Source organism: Lactuca virosa, chromosome 1, assembly GCF_052849685.1.
Source record: "Lactuca virosa cultivar CGN04683 chromosome 1, Lactuca_virosa_CGN04683_v6, whole genome shotgun sequence".
Classification (NCBI taxonomy): Eukaryota; Viridiplantae; Streptophyta; class Magnoliopsida; order Asterales; family Asteraceae; genus Lactuca; species Lactuca virosa.
The window spans coordinates 190,690,463-190,710,840 of NC_136426.1; the positions used below are offsets into that span (position 1 = coordinate 190,690,463).

Genomic DNA, 20,378 nt, shown 5'->3' on the forward strand with positions numbered 1-20,378 from the left:
ATCTTACCTTTTATTGTAGTTTTAATGTTAAACAAGTAATGTTTTGAACACAATGTAAATACTATGTTATTAATACAATGGTTGTTGTTGCTTTGATTACTATTATTCAATTGTTGTGATACTATACATGACGTCCTCCGCCTCCGAACGTTTTCGTCATTCCGGTTTGGGGGTGTGATAGATTTACCTTTTATCCTTCGCTTTTCATTATTCGTTTTCTTCAAATATCGTTACTGGCTTAAGCATAGGAGGGGCGTTATCCAGGCTAACGCCCACCCCTAGATAACTTTTGTTGTATGCAGAGAATCGGGATCTTGCCACTCAAGGATCCTGATCTGTGAGGATCCTGACATTTAAGGATCCTGATTTCTAAGGACCCTAATACGTAAGGATCCTGACTTCTAAGAATCTTGAACAGGCGAAGTTTCTACGATCCTAATGCGCAAGGGACTACTGAGAACCCCTTAAATAAAATACATCCGGTAATTCACAATACGAATCTCCTAAGAACAAAGACTGGTCATCTCTCCTACGAATAAGGGTACTTAATCCCCTCTAAGTTTTAAAGAGTTAATGGCCTCTTTCATACGAGTTGTGGTTTATACACCTCGCTTGGACGCACGATGTCTAACTATGGGATGTGAATAAGGGGATCATTTCACGCTTCAGTGACTTGTCAACCCTCTTATTTCTGAACATATGTTAAGATCCACAATATTCTTAAGGTTTATAACATTTACATGTTATCTCAAGTTGGGATCTTCCCCACAATATTCCTAAGGTTTATAACACTTACATGTTATCTCAAGTTGGGATCTTCCCTACAATATTCCTAAGGTTTATAACATTTACATGTTATCTCAAGTTGGGATCTTCCCCAGAATATTCCTAAGGTTTATAACATTTACATGTTATATCAAGTTGGGATCTTCCCCAGAATATTCCTAAGGTTTATAACATTTACATGCTATCCTAAGTTGGGATCAACCCCAAAAAACTCCTATGGTTTATAACATTCACATGTTGGGATTTCCCAAGAAAATACATAAAGCTTATAACATTTTCATGTTATCATATGGTTTGGAATTTTTCCCAAGTGATTCATTAATCAAACAAGATTCATAGCGAAGACTTTCCTCAAACTAAAGTTAAGGGTCCTTCATGAAACAAGCTTCTAAAATGAAGATCCCTTCAAGCATTAAGGTCATACGAAGACAAGAAGTTCATAACTTCAAACTCTTCATAAGATCACCAGGTTTTATCTATCCTTGTTCTTGAAAAACTCTAAGTAAAGTTTGAGGACCTAAAACTCTTAGAATCCTAAATGAAGATTATTTGATTACCATAACTTAATTCTTTGAGTTCAGAAGGATTACTTATAATCTACTAAGAGATTGGTTAAGAATTATTTGCAGGAACTAAATTCTTCAGGATCCCAGTGATCTAAGGATCCCGGTATCACAAAAACAATTATGCAGGATGATCAAAGGAAAGATATATAAAGAAAACACAACCACTGCATTCAAAAGGGGTTGTACACCAACCCAACCAGAAGTTAATTGTTCTACATCATTAACTAAAACCAAAAAGCTTCCCTGACTAAATTTTTTGCAGACCTAGACCTTATCCTGGTCATCATTGGTCGCATTCTTCTCCTTTTCCTCATCTGCACGTTTGGACCTAGAATCCTTAGTGGAAGTGTCAGGCTTGCCAGTTATTTTTGCTAGTGCCTCGCGCCAACCAGCTACATTCCAGTATCCTAAATTATCGAGATCCTCAGCCAACTTGATCTTGGCCTCCCAAATAGCCACCGCCTCGCTCTCCTTTGCATCACCAATCACCTCCTTAATTTCCAGGATGTGCTCCTCCTCATTCTCGCCCTTTTCCTTGATCATCAGTTCGATCATCCTTAGGAGATCTTCATGGGTCACCTTCCACTCCTTCTCTGGTTCCTTCAGGTCTCGCTCAACTTCTTCAGTCCAGATCCTTAGATCAGTAGACATGAGTAGAAACCCGAAATAAGTATGGTGTTAATAGAAACAAATGGAAATCGGTAACTGATGTCATACAAACGCTTACTACTTGGGAGAAGGAATGCAATTTCTAAAGTGACTCTTCGGCTCCTAGATTCTCCAAGTTGAGATCCGTGGCCTCTGAGGTCTTCCTCTTACAGGAACTTGGGGCCTTCACGGTGAGATCAATGAGAGGTTTCTTAGGAAGAAGAGGCAGGGCAGCTTTCTCTGTTTTAACTGCGATCAGACCACTAGACACATCATCTTCGAGGTCAGATAAAGCAAATCGAGCATTGGGATGAGAAGCCTTGCATCCTACATGCCACACAAGATCATCATTAATACATGATTTTCATTCAGGATCTCCATTGATTATAAATTCCAATAGAAAAGATAAAGATCTTACTGGTTTCCATTGATGCAGTGATAGACGAGCCTTCTTCAAGACTGAGATAATCGAGCCTAAAGACCTATCAGCCGCGGGAACATCGAAGAGCTTCTCTATCTTTTCTTCGGTATCTTCGGCAACAAGAATGAGTTATTTGAACCTAAAAGCTGTCAAACAATAGACAAGATGATGAAAGGTGAATCTTAGGATCCTCACTATAAGGAAATATTGGTCCTACCCTTTTTAACCCATGTCTTTGGTAAGGAATCCCCACCAGGAATCGAGTCGTGTTTCATAAAGAAATATTTCTCCTTCCAAGCACCGTCGTTTTGTTTCGTTTTCAGAACAAAAGGAGATTGGCGAGGTTTAAGCCTAAGAAGAAAAGGGGAATTCCCAAAGGTAGCAACATCATATACGTGAGCCAACTCATATAGACTTATATCTAAACCTCTAGACTGGTTCAATATCTCAATCCAAAGCAAGACTTTCCAGACAATAGGCATGGCCTGGATGTAAGAAATTTGAGTGATTTCTAAGAACTTGGAAATAATACCGGGAAATCGGTATTCCAAACCTAAGCCAAAGGGATACCCAAGAAAGCAGACACAAGACGAAGAAGCTAAGTCAGGTTGGAGTTTTGGATCGAAGGGTTTAAAGACAACTTCGTTAGAGAAAGCACCAACCGTTTTCAATGACTTGATATCATCGTTGTCGAAAGAACATATCTCATCGTAGGATAAGATCCTCTGGTCAACGAAATCATCCACGGAGGACGCGAGAATGTCCTTGCGAGATACAGTCATCTTCTTGCCCATCGTTACTGAAAGAGAAAAGTAAAGAGAAGTAGAGAGAAAGGTAGCCCTAATCGACTACCTCTATTAAGCTAACGGCAGAAGAAAGAGAAAGAATGATTAGACCGATTATGATGACTCTCAAATGGATAAATCCTATCTGTTAGGGGTTAAATTCAAAAATTACCCTTATCTCTCTCTTCATTTATTAATTTACTTGAAGTTATTCCTTTAATATTATCGAAACTAACTCACTTATTTTCAGGAATTACTTGGGAGAAATTGTTAGAGCTACGATCTCTGAACTACATTGAGATCCTGAAATCCAAGGATCCTCAAAAGCTCAGGATCCCGAATATACTCCGGGATCCTGACTAATATTTTTTATTATTAATAATGGAAACATATTCTCTTGTCTTTCTCAAATGTGCAGAAATAACTAGTTAAAGTCGTACACACAACGGGTAGTCATCATAACTATGCAAAAGACCTGGAGGATCAAGTCAAGCAAACAGCTATATGTAATCTCGGAGGATCCCGGAATTCTCGGAGTTCTAGTTTTTAGGGTTTAACTATATAAAACACTTGTAATCATCACACTACACACGATTCTCTAGCAGAATACTATCACTTGTACTCACACTCATTCCATTTTCTTCTGTAATTTTCATTTCAATTAATAAAAACATCAAGGCAGGTGATCATTATCACCTCCCCAGGTTTTATGCCGGAGATCCTAACAAGGATCAAAGGATTTCCTTGTAAACGATTTGTGTTTCTTTGATTCATTTTACTTATTTGCATTACATTGAACGTCACAGCCTCTCATACACTTTGGTCCATTTTAGATCAATTATTTTTTGACCAAAACACTAACTGTGACAATTTTGCAACTGGAGAGAAGGTATCCTCATAATCTATCTATTCCCTTTAATTATATCCTTTCGCAACAAGTATGGCCTTATATCTCTCAACCTCACCATCGATCTATATTTTATTTTATAAATCCAACGACAGCCAACAGACTTTCTATCTTTGGGAAGGTCAACAATATACCATGTATGATTTATGTATAACGCTTCCATTTCTTCATTCATGGCTTTGATCCAATTAGGATCATAGGAAGCCTCATAATAAGTTTTAGGTTCAGAGGTTTTACTAAGGTTAGACACAAAACATTTATTTTCATTAGTTAGAATAGAGTAATGTACAAACTTCTCTATACCATACTTCTGAGAACTTTCAACAACATAGTCATTAAATCTAGCTGAAAAACGAACATTCCTACCAGAATGAGTGACCCCTAAAGAGTGTCCATCAGAAGGATTATTAGGTTCCAAACTACTATCCTCAGTCGAAGTAGGTGAAGTAGGAGCATCCACATTAACCTGAGGCACATATACCTCGTCAGTCTGGTTGCTGACCCCACTAGTGGGGGTCTCAGCCAGGTTGTGAACTACTCCACCACCATTAGATTGAGGGGTTACTCCTAAATCACCTAAACTAATGTTTTCTTAAAGAGAACTAGATATCAAAGGCTCATCATAGGAAAATGGGTCACTTGGGTCAACAAAATAACTACATTGATCACCAACAGACGACTTAAGCTTGAAAGGAAACACAGACTCATACAATTTTACATCCATGGAAACAAAAACAAGATTTGAATCAAGACTTAAAACTTTCTAACCTTTTTGTTCAAAAGAATAACAAAGAAAAACACACTTCTCTACCCTTTCAAAAAGTTTATCAAATTTACTCAATTTAGTTGCAAAACAAAGACACCCACAAACTCGAAGTTTATCAAAACTAGGGGATGACTTGTACACAAGTTCATAAGGTGAAGCTCCACTTAAAACTGAAGTGGGATTTCTATTAATTAAAAAAACTAAAGTAAGAACAGGTTCACCCAGAAACTAAGTGACAACGCAAACTGAAATATTAAAGATCTAGAAATAGTTAATATATGTCTATGTTTTCTTTCCACAACCCCATTTTGTTGAGGTGTGTGAACACATGAAGTCTGATAAATAATACCTCTACTTTCAAAAAAAAAGATTTCATGCTATGATTCAAAAACTTTGTACCGTCATCAGACCTCACCTTTTTAACTTTAACTTCAAATTGATTGAACAAAATATTAAAGAAAGCAGTAACACATTTAAAAACTTCACTTTTAGATTTTAGCAAATATACCCAAGTTGCCCTAATTAAATCATCCGCTAAAGTAAGAAAAAACCTAAATCCTTCTGAAGTGGTCACCCTATAAGGACCCCACACATCTAGATGAATTAGGTCACCTAAGGTAGATGAGACATGTTGGCTAGAGGAAAAAGATTCCCTGGTTTGCTTAGCCTTGTGGCAAATGTCACAAGGGGGTAAAGATTCATTAATAAAGTTAAGTTTAGTTTTTAAAAAACTTAGGGCTTTATCAGAGGGATGACCAAGTCCACTATGCCATGTAAGCTTAGAAACATAACATATAGAAGAATTAGAACTAAAAAAATTACCTAAAGGTACATCATCTATGTAATAGAGACCTCTAGATTCCCTACCATTCCCCACCATCTCCTTTGATTGTAACACCCAAATTTTGCAACTATGTTCATTAAACACAACCTCACACTTACTATCCTTACAGACTTAATGAACAGATAACAAGTTAACATTAAACTCAGGAACAACATAAACATCAAAAAGAGTTAAGGAATTGGAAATATTATTCCTAATTTTTTTTCAATTTTAGCATTAGTCCCATTGGATGACTAATAAGAAGATTAAGTTTGGATACATCCACAATATCATGCAATATTGATTCAAAAGCAATCATATGTTGATTAGCTCCTGAATCAACAATCCATTTATTACACTCAAAAGAAGAACTACAAACATTAAACAAGCAAGTACCTGCCATATTGCCATTGATAGATGCTTCCTCATTTCATTGTTTTTCACTAATCGGTTGAAAAAACTTGATGTATTGATCTGTAGGAAGCAGATGAAACTCAGATTCTCCAGATTCAGAGGATCCAAAAGCCACAACGGAAGAATTAATATTAAAGTTTTTGTTAGATTGTTTTGACTCACTTCATTTCTAGGTTTAAAATCTTTGGGATAACCAATTATTTTATAAAACTTCTCAATGGTATGTCCTTTTAGACCATAATTCTTGCACTGAACAACCTGACTCTTGTTTTTATTTCTAGAATTACCATAAGAGAACCTACTATTAAATTTACTATTAAAAGCACTAGGTTGACTCTTGGAAACAGATTGAGAATCATTAGAAGGAGAACCATTTCTTTGAAGGGACTCTTCACGAGATATTTTAGAAAAAGCAGGTGTAACATTGGGAAGAGGATCCATGAGAATAATATGGGTTTTAACATGGTTATAAAACTCATCAAGACCACTAAGAAATTGCATAAGTTTCATTAGTTTAGCATGATCATTAAGTTTAACAGCAGCCTCACAAGTATACTCTGTAAGACTAGTCAAACCATCAAATTTTTTCCATAAAGCATCAAGCTTATTAAAGTAATCAAACACAGAGATACCATTTTGTATCAAAGAGTTAACTCGTTGATATATATTAAACACTACAGACCCATCAACTTTGTTGTATGTTTCAAACAGATTGTCCCAAATTTATTGAGCATTATTAGAGTATGCATGACTACTATAGATAGAGTCATTGATGGAGGACAAAAGCTAGGAACAGACTACATCATTAGCCCTTTCCCACTTAGATACTTTACTAGCACAACAGACTCCTTTTTAAAAGTACCATCAACAAACCCTAAATTGTATCTAACTTTAAAAGCCCTAGACATAGAAATCCTCCACGGAAGAAATTTTCCATTACCACTTAGTTTAATTGTAATAATGGTAGTAGTAGCATTATCAGATGGATATATGTAGAGAGGATCATCGAAGTTAATCGAATCATCCTTTCCACTTCCACCCGGAGAATCATTAGGACCAACCACAGAGACAAGAAAAGAACCAAAAACAACAAATAAGATTCACAGAACAATGAAATACACTGAAGCAAAACAGACAACTATATTGGTGTCCAAATGGTCACCATGTTTGTTGGGGCCCAAGACAACCACTATAGTGTCAAGAAAACCACCAAACAACAAATAGATACAAAATCAACAATGAGCAGATACATAATCAACGATTTATAGATAGCAAGAATATAAAAAAGACAAAGAAAAAAGCACAATAACTGGTGTGCTCAAGACACCAGGATCTCCCACATCAAAACTAAAAAGAGAAAGAAAGGAACGAGAAATGCTCACAGAGTTCTAAAGCCACTTTCAAAGATCAAAGATGACCGCTCACCTCCCTTAGGGTTTGTTCCCTATCAGAGTTATTTCAGACACACGTCCGTTCCCTGACAGCGTTACTTTAACCCTAAAAATTAGGATTGAGTGAGCAGAACAAAGGATGAAACAACTTTACTCGAGGAAGGTTTCAAATCACATATCCTTCAGGATCGATAAGATCTTCCACCAAAAAAAAAAACTAGCAGTAACTGGTTTCTTAAACAATAATAGATCTAAAAAAACTGATGAATACGAAACAAGATCTAAACACGACCGGTTTCAATAACAGCACAATCGAATACAAATAAAAGCGGACTAGAGAACGACGAGCACAAACCTGTAAGAATCCTTCAACAGATTGTCGTCGAACACAAACGAAGCCACAAGGTGGCTCTGATACCATGTAACAAAATATGAACTCAAGAACTCAACACATTCCCAACATCGACATTTCATTCACTATGAAACAATCGGTTTTTCATCATACAAATACAAAGGAAAAACCTCACTACAATCCACACTCAATCACTCAAACGTTTACAAGATAAGAATCTACAGAGAAGAGATTTAACTGTGAAACCTTGATTTGAAAACCCTAATCTGGAGATGAAGAATAAGAACGAGAGAATATCTATCAGTCGTAATCCTTGAGTTATATGTGAAATGAGCAGAATCTAGACATTAAATACTCAGGGCAAGATATCAGCCCATGGATGATCCATGCATCAGGTTTGGATCGACAAACCAACGTTTATTCAATACCTACATATACATACACAAGCAATCCCCACATATATAACAAACTTACATAATATACCCTGCAACATAAATTAACACTCACATACCCACAAATAATAAGTTTGTATTTTTGATTAATATTTCCAACAGTTATCTCCTTAAATTGGTTTGAATGATTAAGAGCAACACGGCTCTGATACCACACATGTTGGTTAGATTTATAGAATACATCCCGTTTTCTTTCTTATCAACTCCAACACTCTAAAATTAGAGAACTTACTTGATGGAAATCCTTTCTGGAAGAAGAACATGTCATTTGATTCCTGTTTCGATGTTTCCGGTTCATAGAGAATTACACACATAATTAATTGGTGTTCTTGGAATTTGTCTCTGAGAAAATAAGGCATATCACGGTAATTATGTGTTTGTTATGGAACATCTAAAATAAAATATGGGATTTAACCTCTTATTATTTTATATGGTTGTAGTTAGTCGGTTACTTCTATCAAGCAACTTTGTAAAAGATAGGTACCCGTTATATCAAATTGACATAGTTGTTGTCATAAAACATAAATATAATAATATAAAAACAATTATTGTAGAAATAGTCCTAAGGCCACATTTAATGAAATATTCCAACACCGTGTTTTAGCGATGATAATGCATTGTTTTTTTTTCACTGTTTCTAAAATTAATAAACCATTTATACTATTTAAACTAAATAGTTTTAATGCCGACATTTACATTTTGTCATTTATACTAAAATAAAGAAAACAGTTTAAAACAAACTAAATAAAAAACAACTAAATGCAAATTATAATTTATCACATTGATCAACTTAAGTTAGAATTTATAATTTATATACTATTATGTTATAGTCGTAACCTAAACCAAACCACTTGACAGGTCCAAATTGGGATGTATTTCTAAGCAATAACTTGATTGTACTTTCAAAAAGTTAAAGTTTAAAAGGTCTTTTAAAATTAGAAATTGGGCTGTATACTTTTGGATTTTTGTAGCACTACTTTCCTGGAATTTGCATTATCGTAATATATATTAAGTGGAAAAGCGATAAAACAAAAAGAAGCGAACACGTGAGGCGGCAAAAAAAACCACCACATCCTCGTTGACTCTCTTGTCGTCTCCTTTCCATCGTCGTTGATTCGCCGTTTCCCTGCGGACTTATTGACGTTCGGTCTGTGGTTTTCAGTCATCATCTTTCTCAGCCTCCTCACTGCTGTTTCATCCTCTATCATCGCTGCTTCAGGTCTCCTTGTCATCCTTAGGAAGGTAACTATGAAATCGAATTCTCACAAGTTAGTTTCACATGTTGTTAGACAATTTTCATGTTATTAATCATAAATCACATCATAATCACCTGTTTATGTCATTAAAATGTGACTGATGTTTTTCCATTTCAAGGATAGTACACAATCCTTCTAGCCTAAAGTCCAGAATGATGAATAAAACTTCATGCACGTTGAGAATTCTTTAATCCTTTAAGATTGCTTCCTCGATTCCTTTATGTTTTCTAATTCAGAACACTACTTTACGCATGATTCTTTTTGAATGATGTTTTGCAATTTCTTTCATGGGAGTTAATAGTGGATCTTGTAATTATTTCAAGAATGGTATTTGGTATTGATTTGTTTAAGGATTACTTTACTGAAATTCAAATGGATTTTACTTAGACAACTGAGGATGTTTATGTGGGTTAATCAAATAATTACAGAGGCGTTGTAGCTTAAATACATAAATTTGTTTGTTATTTTCTTCCACCAAAACTTAGCCAGGAAAACAGGTTAACCAATTTAGTTAACTTTGTAGCAGCCTCTCTTTGTATGTCAAACAGAGCAGCAACCGATTCAAGCTTGATTATGCAAGGCAACTGAGTCTAGCACTAATTAAGATATAGAATAGCCTTTGAACACAAAAATCAAAATCAAGTGTTTAAACACAATACACATTATGCAGTATAAAGCTCCAAAACCAACTTGAAACTCAGAGGTGCATATGTATTGTATTTTTATCACTTAAAGTTCTATTTAGAAGGATTAAAAGGTATTCATATTATTAAGGTTTAAATTATTTGACGAGATTTAAGTTTCAGATTTTAAATATCAATAATTTGGATTTTATGTACAGGAATTAAGTACCAGATCTTGACATTGAACCACAAGTGAAGAGTTTCAGAGCTTACTAAGATACACAAAGGCTCATCAACCCATAACTCATAATGGTTATTCTCTCTGAACTCCTCTCAGAAGGATCTTCATCTTCTTCATCAACTAGTGGTCATAGTTCATCAACTGATGGTATTAGATATGATGTATTTTTAAGTTTTAGAGATGTTGACACTCGTCAAAGTTTCACTGATCACCTTCATCAGGCCCTCATTGATGCCAATATCAGTACCTTCTTGTATGATGAAGAGATTGAAACAGGGGAAGATCTTAAACCAGAATTGGAGAGTGCAATTAAGGCATCTCGTGCTTCTATTATTGTGATGTCTAAGAATTACGCTTTTTCAACATGGTGTCTCGATGAATTGGTGTTGATCCTTGAGCAGCGTATCACATCCAACCATATTGTTATTCCAATATTTTATCATGTGGAGCCCACATATGTCAGGAAGCAACAAAGTAGCTTTGGAGATGCAATGGCTAAGCATAAAAAGACCATGGAGGCAGAACAAAATGCACATAAAAAAATTCAGTGGGCTCAAAAGATGGACCAATGGAATAAAGCACTTATAGAAGTAGCTAATTTAAAAGGAAAGGACGTCAATGGAAGGTAACTCTTTTCTTACACATATTTCCATAATCTTTCATTTGTTTGATTAACACATGAATGTTTTTGTTTGATTAACACATGAATGTTAGTATTGTTGGTTCAGCCCCCCTCTCCAACCTGTGCAGCTATAATAAGAATGTGCAACTATAATAAGACTGAACAAAAACAAAGAGTATGTGTATGTTCCTGCTTTACACGACAGAAAAAGAAGGAAGAAATATAATGGATGGATAGTTTACTTTTCTATATCCCAAAAGTTGCTACTCTTATTTTATTCATAAAGGCTATATATAGCCTTCCATACATCATCACGTGGGAAAAAAAAATACTACTCTAAGCTAAAGAATAGAAAAAAGGGTTGAACTATTCCAACATATATCTTTCCAACATGCCTATTCTTGTGACTAGTCGCTCAAACACTTCTATCTAATTTCTTTATTCAATAATAAATAAAGCAATACCAACAAACTAACCTTTTACTCATACCCATAACCCAAATTAACCCACCTATGTCAAGATTACCCAACAAGTATAACCTTCTCCCAATGCATTTCGGTGTATGATGTATTAGGATATAAATTCCACACATTTGTTAGGCATTTCATGTTTCATCATAAGTTAATGTTTGGGCTTGTGATCCCTGATGTGTATTTTTAATGCACTAGTTTTTAATTTATAATTCCTAGTCTATCACATCTAAACGACACCTTACAGGTAGTAAACATGATCGAGTATAGTATAGTGTTGATAAACAAAGGCATCGAACTCAAAGGGACGGTAGTGAATTAATATTAGATTATTTGATTATAGGTTACATATAAACGAAAGCAATAAAAAGGGTTTTATTATAAAAGCTCAATTAAATCAACAACTAAACTAACTAGATAAGGTGAATGAAAACAAATCACTACGGGTACTTTGGGTAGACAAAATTACATCTCAAAAACATAGATAATTACTAAATTAATTGACATTTATTCTTCATTCACCGATTCCTAATATGACTAGTTTCCGGGTCTAAACAACTAATCCTTTGATTTTCAAGACTTTTAATTGTCGTCATCAAGTGAATTAATTATCCTAAAAATCAGTGTTCAGTTAGTATTATGATCAGAGACTTGAATTGTTAGCATCAAGGATCATGAAGCCATTACATATGAATTGTCATCACATGTATACTCGCACATTAAGATTACAAACTTTTCTATTTAATCCTAGGTTTTTGGTCAAAACACTAGTCATACAAATTTATAATTCATAAAATCATATGATTCAAGCACATTAAGCTAGATTGTTCATCTAAACCTTACAATACTCAGCAATAAATAAAAAAGAATGAAACTTTAACACATAACATTCTTTTATCAAGCAAACATAATAAATTAAATAAGAATAAATAATCCAAATAGCAAATTAATCTATAATTTCAATGATTCATCTAGTCTAACACAAAGAAATAGGATTTTGAAGCCCTAAATAAGAAAGTAAACACATACAGAATCATATTGGAATGCTAATCATGGTCGGAACAACAAACCAAATTATTTCTGGCATGAATCGGCTATGTAATCCTTCGAATCTTTGCTCTAAATCAGCTTAACGGCCATCCGGCCGCCTTCTAGGCTCTCAAATCATAGTTTGTGGTTTTATTTTCGTTGGGAACGAATTAGGGTTGAAGATATATCATTAGGTCTAATATCCGGCTCTATTTATAGCTATCAATGTCGCCACGGTGTGGCAAAAGGATTGCCATGCCGTGGTAGATTGTTTATTCCCATCCATGAAATTTTTCTGATGGGCCACGCCGTGGTGACTGGGAATCAACATTTTCTCCAAACATGAAAGTTGTCCTAAATTTTGTCTAGTTTCCAGAACATCTTTAATCTCATCAATCGGAGTTAAGAGTCATGAGATATGGTTAAAATACTAACGAGGGGTGAAACTGTGAGCAACATCATTTTAGCTCCTTTTTCAGCTCATTTCTCCTCCTTTTGCATCCCAACTTCCATTTTAACTGTAATTGGACATTTCAAAGCATATTAAGTATCATATATATTAAAAGATAACATTTTTTTCTCAAATACATTAGCATAATAGCCTAAAATACATAGTTAAATAAGGTCATATCAATCCCATTGAAAAGATTTGATTTCAGTGTTAAGTTGGGTTTTAACATACGCACGAAAATGTAAGAATTTGGTAATGACCTCAGATTTGTTACATAATGGATAAATCCATAAAAAATACGAATAATGATCCAAAAATAAAACATAGTATATTATTCCAGAAATACTCTATATAGGAGAAATCCATATATCGTTGTGAATAATATCAAAGGCATTATAAACAGCCAAAAAAGAAGTAAAAGGCAACCTAACATGTTTGCTAAGACGAATTGAATTAAATGTAACATAAGTAGAGTCTTTATTACATGCAATAAATTTTGAAAGTAAAAACCGAAGGACACATGGGCCGGGGTGCTCAAGACGTTGATGCCATAACGTAGGACCGCAAGCAAGTAGCACAGTAGGAGATTTGGGCTTATCGAAAGCAGGATAGAGATCGCACGAGCTATCACATCGAATAAGTACCTAACGGGGTTGAAAATCCTTCACAGAAAAACTAAATTTATCAAAATTCAATGGTGACATTATTATCTATGTTGAATTTTCGAATAGAATCAAGATTTTTTTTATTATTTTAGGTGTGACAAGGACATTGTGAAGGTGAGTGTGCGATGAGTTATGTGTAAATGGGAATGACCAGAGAGTGTGTGAGAGAGTGTGTGACAGGAATAGGTGGACCATTACCAACATGAACATAATTTATTTTGTTTTTATTAATAAGAGAAAGGAGTTTACATGTGTTTGATGCCAAATGAGATGTAGCCATGGTGTTCATATACCAAGATGGATCGTGAGTGTCATTGAGTGACATGGTGTTCATTGTTGCAGCAAGATATGTGGCTTGATCAACTTGATTCGGAAGCTCGGTGGTCTGATCAATTGTGTGAAACACAACAGGTAGCTAGGTAGCTGAAGTGAGCAATCTGAAGTGGGGGGACTACTGCCAAGCAGCCCTTGCTAGGGTTGGTGGCGCTACTGCTATCTGGTGTAGGGGCGAGGAATGGACCGGGGGGTTGTAGACTAGTTGTACGGAGCCCAAGGCGGAGGAAAATAGGGCCACTACATTGGAACAAGTGGCTACAGGGGAGGCCGAGATGGGGCAGCCGACTGCTAGCGGTTATCGGTGGTGGATTGGCGATGAGAAGAGCCACTGCGGTGGCTTCCATTGCGGTTGTTGCTGCTTCGATTGTTGTGGTGGTTGTTCTTACGATTTTGAGATGAAGAAGGATGACCCAAATAGAGAATAGTGGGAGCAGATGCATGGTGGGAATGGTGTGCAGTAGCATGACCGGGTCGAGAAAAATGACTTTCCTTGAGAGTAAGAACAGACCGTGCTTGAACAAAACTTGGGTTTAACCCATTAAGAAACTACATAAGAAGAGTGTGTTCATTGATAGCATTACCAATATCGCCAAGCAATTAGGCTTTCACCTTCATCCTCTCATAAAATTCATTTATTGATCGATCTTCCATTGTCATTTACCTTAGCTCATTCTCGAGTTCCATGATGAGTGACTCCTTGTTGTCATGTAACAAAGCTTTAATGTCAAGCCACAAAGAGTTTGTAGTGGATCTGGGTTTTATAACCATGTTGAGTAGTGATTGAGTCAAGGTTCCATAGATCTACATCTTGACAAGAGAGTCAAGATTGAACCAATCTGTGTCTTTATCATTTTGCGGTTTTAAAGTGCCATTAAAATGCCTAAGAACTCTAAAATTGGTACAATGAGTTTGAAATAACTCTCGCCATGAATCATAGTTGAGTTGATTCAAGTCAAGAATGAAGGGAACAAAGGATTTTATGTCTGTGATGACATATGGCTTTGAGTTTCCACCGTTAGGGTTTGAGGGTTCGCCAATCATGATTCAAGATTGTGGGAGAACGAGATAAAGAAGATCAACAAGGACACGAAGAGAGGAGGCAGTAGCAGCGGTGAAGTGGAGGAAGAAGGAAGGTGGCCGACAGATCTCACAAGATCGACACAATGGGTGTCAATGGTATTGGGAAGAATTTTGGTAAGAGCCCTTTACAGCTCTGATACCATATTAGGGTTTGAATATTTTCCCGTAATTATTATACTTTCATTCCAAAACATATATACGTACACATACAATGATACAATACATAATGGGCTGATAATAAATTGGGCTAAGCAAAGTGGGCTAATTATACAACACATAATATACATTAATAGTTAGTTCATTTGAACAAAGTTTTTCAATTTTTTATGCTTTCTATTATAATAGACAACATTTAAAGTGTTTTCAATGCATCTACTATTAATTATACCATACCACCTTCAAATCATAATGACTTTTATAATAAATAACTTCACTCACCTTTAAGTAGTAGTAGATTACCTATAACTGACACTCTTTTTCAAACACACCACAATGATAGTTATGATGGTCTTGTGTAAGTGCAAGTGAAGTTAGGTTGCACATTAGTGAGATATGGTATTACATTGGCATCTTTTATCTAATTATACATAAATATTTATGACCTTACACATTGGATACTTGTATGCTTAGAACATAGAAGTGTAAACAAAATATTGTTTTAATGTGAGCGACTTGATTAAAATTAATAGTTATGATATAATTTTGATTTTGGATCTTTGGACAAATTAAATCTCGAAATCTGGTTTGTTAGTTTTGTGGTTCTTATAAAATCGGATTTCAGGGCTAGAGACAGAGTTTATTCAAGAAATTGTGAAGGACATCCACCGTAGATTACATGTACCCATAAGAAGTACTCAACCTTTATTTATTGGGATGGACTATCATATTAACTTTGTCACTTCATGGTTGAAAGATGGATCCTCACATATGGTAGACGTACTTACTATTTCGGGTATGGGTGGGATCGGGAAGACATACTTAGCCAAACATATCTATGGTCTATATTCTCATGAATTCCACAAAAGCAGCTATATTGAAGATATTAGTAAGGTTTGTGATGGAAAGTTTAATGGGTTGCTTGATTTACAAGAACAACTATGCAATGACATTTCAAAAACAAGTTCAATTAAAGTTCATGTCGCTTCAGTATACACCTCAAAGATAGAAAGTGTCGTAGCCCGTAAAAGGGTGTTTCTTGTTCTTGATGATATTAGTACGCGTGATCAGTTGGATGCATTACTTGGGAGCAAAGGTTTTCATCCCGGAAGCAAAATCATTATTACCACAAAGGACAAGCGTTTGACAAAGAGTTGTGCACTATTCAAAACAAACATCGAACCCAAACATAAAAAGCTCTTGTTTCAAGGCTTAAATGAGACCGAATCATGGCAACTTTTATGTCTCCATGCATTCAAATGCAATTATCCCAAGAAAGGTTACAAGGAGGTGTCATATAATCTTGTGAAGTATTGTCAAGGACATCCATTGGCTCTTGAAGTATTGGGAAAATCTCTATATGATCGAGATGTAACTTATTGGGAAGGGTGCATAGAAGGGTTAAAGAAAGAAACAGATTCTCATGTAAATAATGTCTTGAGAATGAGTTTTAACTCTTTGCCATCCAAAAATGATAAGGACTTGTTTAAGTATATTGCTTGTTTTTTTGTTGGAATAGATAAAGATGTTGCTGAAACAATATTAAAGGCATGTAATATAAACATACGATCTGGAATACCTAATCTCCTCGACCGATTCCTTTTGAGTATCGGAGGGAAAAACGAATTAAAGATGCACCAGTTGGTTCAAGAGATGGGAAGATTCGAAGTACGTCAAGAATCACCTGAAAAGCCATGGAAGCGAAGTCTATTATGGTGTCATGAGGAGTCATTCAGAGTATTAAAACAAAAAAAGGTAAGAAGCCATATGTGGTTTTAGTAGTATGCAAGTTCAAAATATTGTATTGTCTAATTCTTTTATTTGCATTATGTTTCTTCTTAGGGTAAAGAAAATATTCTAGGCCTTGCCCTTGACATGTGCATGATTGAGAAAGAGAAGTTGAATGCATCTTATGAGCTGAAAACAGATAGATTAAGTAACATGGATTGTCTGATGCTACTACAACTCAATTATGTACACATGAGTGGGCCTTTTGAGAACTTTCCGGAGGAATTAAGATGTTTGTGTATGCATGGGTTCCGTTTAAAGTCTATACCTTCAGAATTACCTATGGAGAATCTTGTTGCTCTTGACATGTCATATAGCAATATTGAATCATTTATCAGTTGTTATAGTAATCCACAACGACTCGAGAAGAGGCAAAAGGTAACTTATCTTCATTTATTAATTTTTCCTGCTGAGATGAATTTCACTATCATTCTAACTTCTTTTCGTTTTTGTAGTTGGATGGATTATGCTTAAAAAAGAAAAGGTTGCTTGGATCATTGAAGGTTCTTAATCTAAGTTTTTGTAAACAACTTTTTAGTCTTGGTGACTTTGACCAACTCCCAGCTCTTGAGAAGTTAATAGTTAGAAATTGCACTGGTTTGCTTGAGGTTTGTGAATCAATTGAGCAGTGTGTTGAACTTTCCCTCATCGATCTAAGCTACTGCAACCAACTTAAAAACCTTCCAAGAATCATAGGCATGCTAAAGAAGGTTAAAACAATGTTGCTAGATGGTTGTAATCTCGGTGAATCTCAAACTAAGAATACAAATTTAGATATTAATTCACTGGAAATGTGCAATGCTAACAAAATCATTAGCATAAGCACAAGAACCTCGTCCTCCGCCTCTGTGGGTGCAATACCAAGCCATTTGAAGTTTTTTTCAAGTTCTTTGCTGACATCTCTAGTAAGGTTGTCGCTTGCAAATAATAATTTATCCACTGAAGCCTTTCCTACGGACTTCAGTTGTCTGTCCTTGTTAAAGGAATTATATTTAGATAACAATCTGATCCATTCCATGCCCAATTGTGTGAGAACCCTTCCTAGGATTGAGATACTTAGTATGGAGAATTGTAAAAAATTAAAGATAGTCGAACATCCTCCACGCACACTAAGAGCGATGCGGCTATATTCTCGTCACAAATCTTTAGAAAAAGTTGTATTTGATCCCCAAATGTCCTCACTCTGGTTGGAATATCTTTTGAGACATCCACCATACGGGTCGTATGAAATTGAAGGCATGTTGAAAATCCAAGCAATGATGGGTGTTGAAGGAAAGGTATTACGCAGCTTAGGCTGGACTAAGTTAGACTTCCTTAACAACAAGCATGTGGGAACTAATTCTTGGGAATATGAAATCCAGGTTTTGTGTAGTTAACCGTCTGTCTTTACGTGAATACATATAATATAAATATTATGGGGATTAATTAATTAAGTTGGTTGTATTTGACAGATGTTCTATGAATTTGGAATATTCAGCACAGTGTATAAGGCGGAGGAGATGCCGAGTTGGTTTATGTATAGGAGCTTGGGGCCATCAATATCATTTATCATACCATCATCATCTCCAAACAACCTCCTTACAGGACTCAACTTCTGCTCTCTACAGACAACGCGAGTTTTGGATGAGTGGCCAACAAATCTATTTGATGGTCATTTCCCCCTTACGCCGGTGATCACAATTAGTAATATAACAAAGAACCGCATGTGGATATATGAGCGTTACTTGGACAGATGTACTGCAGGTGGAAAGTATTGTTCGGTGGTGTTAAGTCATTGGATGTTTGGGATGAATGAGTTGGAGGGTGGAGACCATGTTACTATTACTGTTACACTGCCGTTTCATCAAGTTGTAAAGGAGTGTGGGGTGAGTCTTGTGTATAATGACAAAGAAGAAGGAGAAGAAGATGTGTTGGGTTATTACAAGTCCTGGAATCACATAATTGGTGGAGATCTCTCTCCTTTTCAAACAACAACAGGACAATACATCCTAAACAATGACAGATTCTTTACTTATAACATTAGATTGTTTCCCTATCATCGTAAATTCATTCCAGAAGGCCCCAGCTATCAAGGTAGATGTTATTTTTTTTATCGTCATGTATTATGTATAACATGACTTGACCCATGACCAAGCCAACTTCTTAAAATAGATGGATAATGAGCCCATTAAGTTTTAATACGATCATAGAAATAACCTTATTCCTTTAAACAAATGGATCATATGATCTAAATTCACCAATTATTATTTACTTTATTAAAATATAAGAGAAGAGTTGCTTTTTATAAAAATATAAAAAAATAAAAGCTCTACTGTTATTTTTGATGAATTAACCCAAACATTGGTCAATCTAAATGGGTCGATTTGGTATATCAATTGATAAGTATTTTATAAGTTGGAATTTTGATCACATAAATATATACGTACCTAATAAAACTACTATTTTCAAGTGGATGTGTGTGAATAATGATTAACACATTATTTTTTTTTATCTGTTTTCAGAAAAAGAAGAAATATGGTTCAGAGCATTATCCCCAAGGAAACCTTAAACTGTCACACACATGTGAGGTATACTTTTTGAAACGGAAACCTTTCTTTAGTGACATGAATAAAAAGCATATAGAACCAAACATTTTATCATGAAAGTTCTTGATTGGTCTAGGATGTAACAAAATAAATGCCATATAACCTTGCAATGTATACATGAAAATGGCCACATCAAAATGTAGTTGGGGCATGAAATTTGTCTAATGTTTCTTTTAGATATTTACATCCAAACCTCTCATCCTTACTCATGGGGAGCATGTCAAACAACTAGGCTAACTTTTACGGTCCTACGGACTCCTAATTTCCTCATTTAGGTTTCGAATTCATTGTTTTTGGTTATTATTATTTTTGTTTATTTTTTATGTCAAATACATAATATATATTAGGCGATTATTATCAATTATTTTTTCTTTGTTTCTTTCCAACTTAATACATAAGATAGCTTAATGGGCTATGTGGGGAAGCATTACAATTATGTATTGAGATGTGAGTTTTTATCCCCACTACCCTTTACCAAAAATTTTAATATAAAATAAACTAGATTATGACTCGCGTTAAATACGGGGGAGCGTATAAAAAAACATAGAATTGTAAACATATATTACACCATAGGAAGCATTACAATTAAAAGTACATTACCATAGCTATTTTAAATTCATTAACATACATTACAATAGTTATTTTAACCTCATAACAATTAAAAGAATAAATAAAAAAAACTAATAAATCATAAAGTAACATAAAATATTAAAATAGTTCATTAAAAAAACAAGTATGTTTGAATGCAAATTAAAATATATATAA

At 35.1% G+C, this 20,378-nt stretch overlaps 1 protein-coding gene across 1 annotated transcript; it reads left to right on the forward strand.

Moving 5' to 3' along the window:
• Positions 1-9,362: 9,362 nt before the first annotated feature.
• On the forward strand, positions 9,363-19,859 carry LOC145163427 (disease resistance protein RUN1-like). Its single transcript, XM_079082269.1, has 7 exons — positions 9,363-9,553; positions 10,409-11,056; positions 15,866-16,995; positions 17,083-17,406; positions 17,484-18,389; positions 18,480-19,101; positions 19,530-19,859. Exons 2-7 carry the CDS (start codon positions 11,050-11,052, stop codon positions 19,574-19,576), a joined length of 3,036 nt encoding a protein of 1,011 aa, XP_078938395.1. The 5' UTR covers positions 9,363-9,553; positions 10,409-11,049; the 3' UTR covers positions 19,577-19,859.
• The last annotated feature ends 519 nt before the right edge of the window (positions 19,860-20,378 follow it).

Excerpts from the sequence above, each read along its gene's own strand:
- LOC145163427 (XM_079082269.1), top strand. Across the intron at positions 18,390-18,479 it reads CTTGGGAATATGAAATCCAG|ATGTTCTATGAATTTGGAAT; the intron begins GTTTTGTGTAGT and ends TGTATTTGACAG. Across the intron at positions 19,102-19,529 it reads AGAAGGCCCCAGCTATCAAG|AAAAAGAAGAAATATGGTTC; the intron begins GTAGATGTTATT and ends ATCTGTTTTCAG.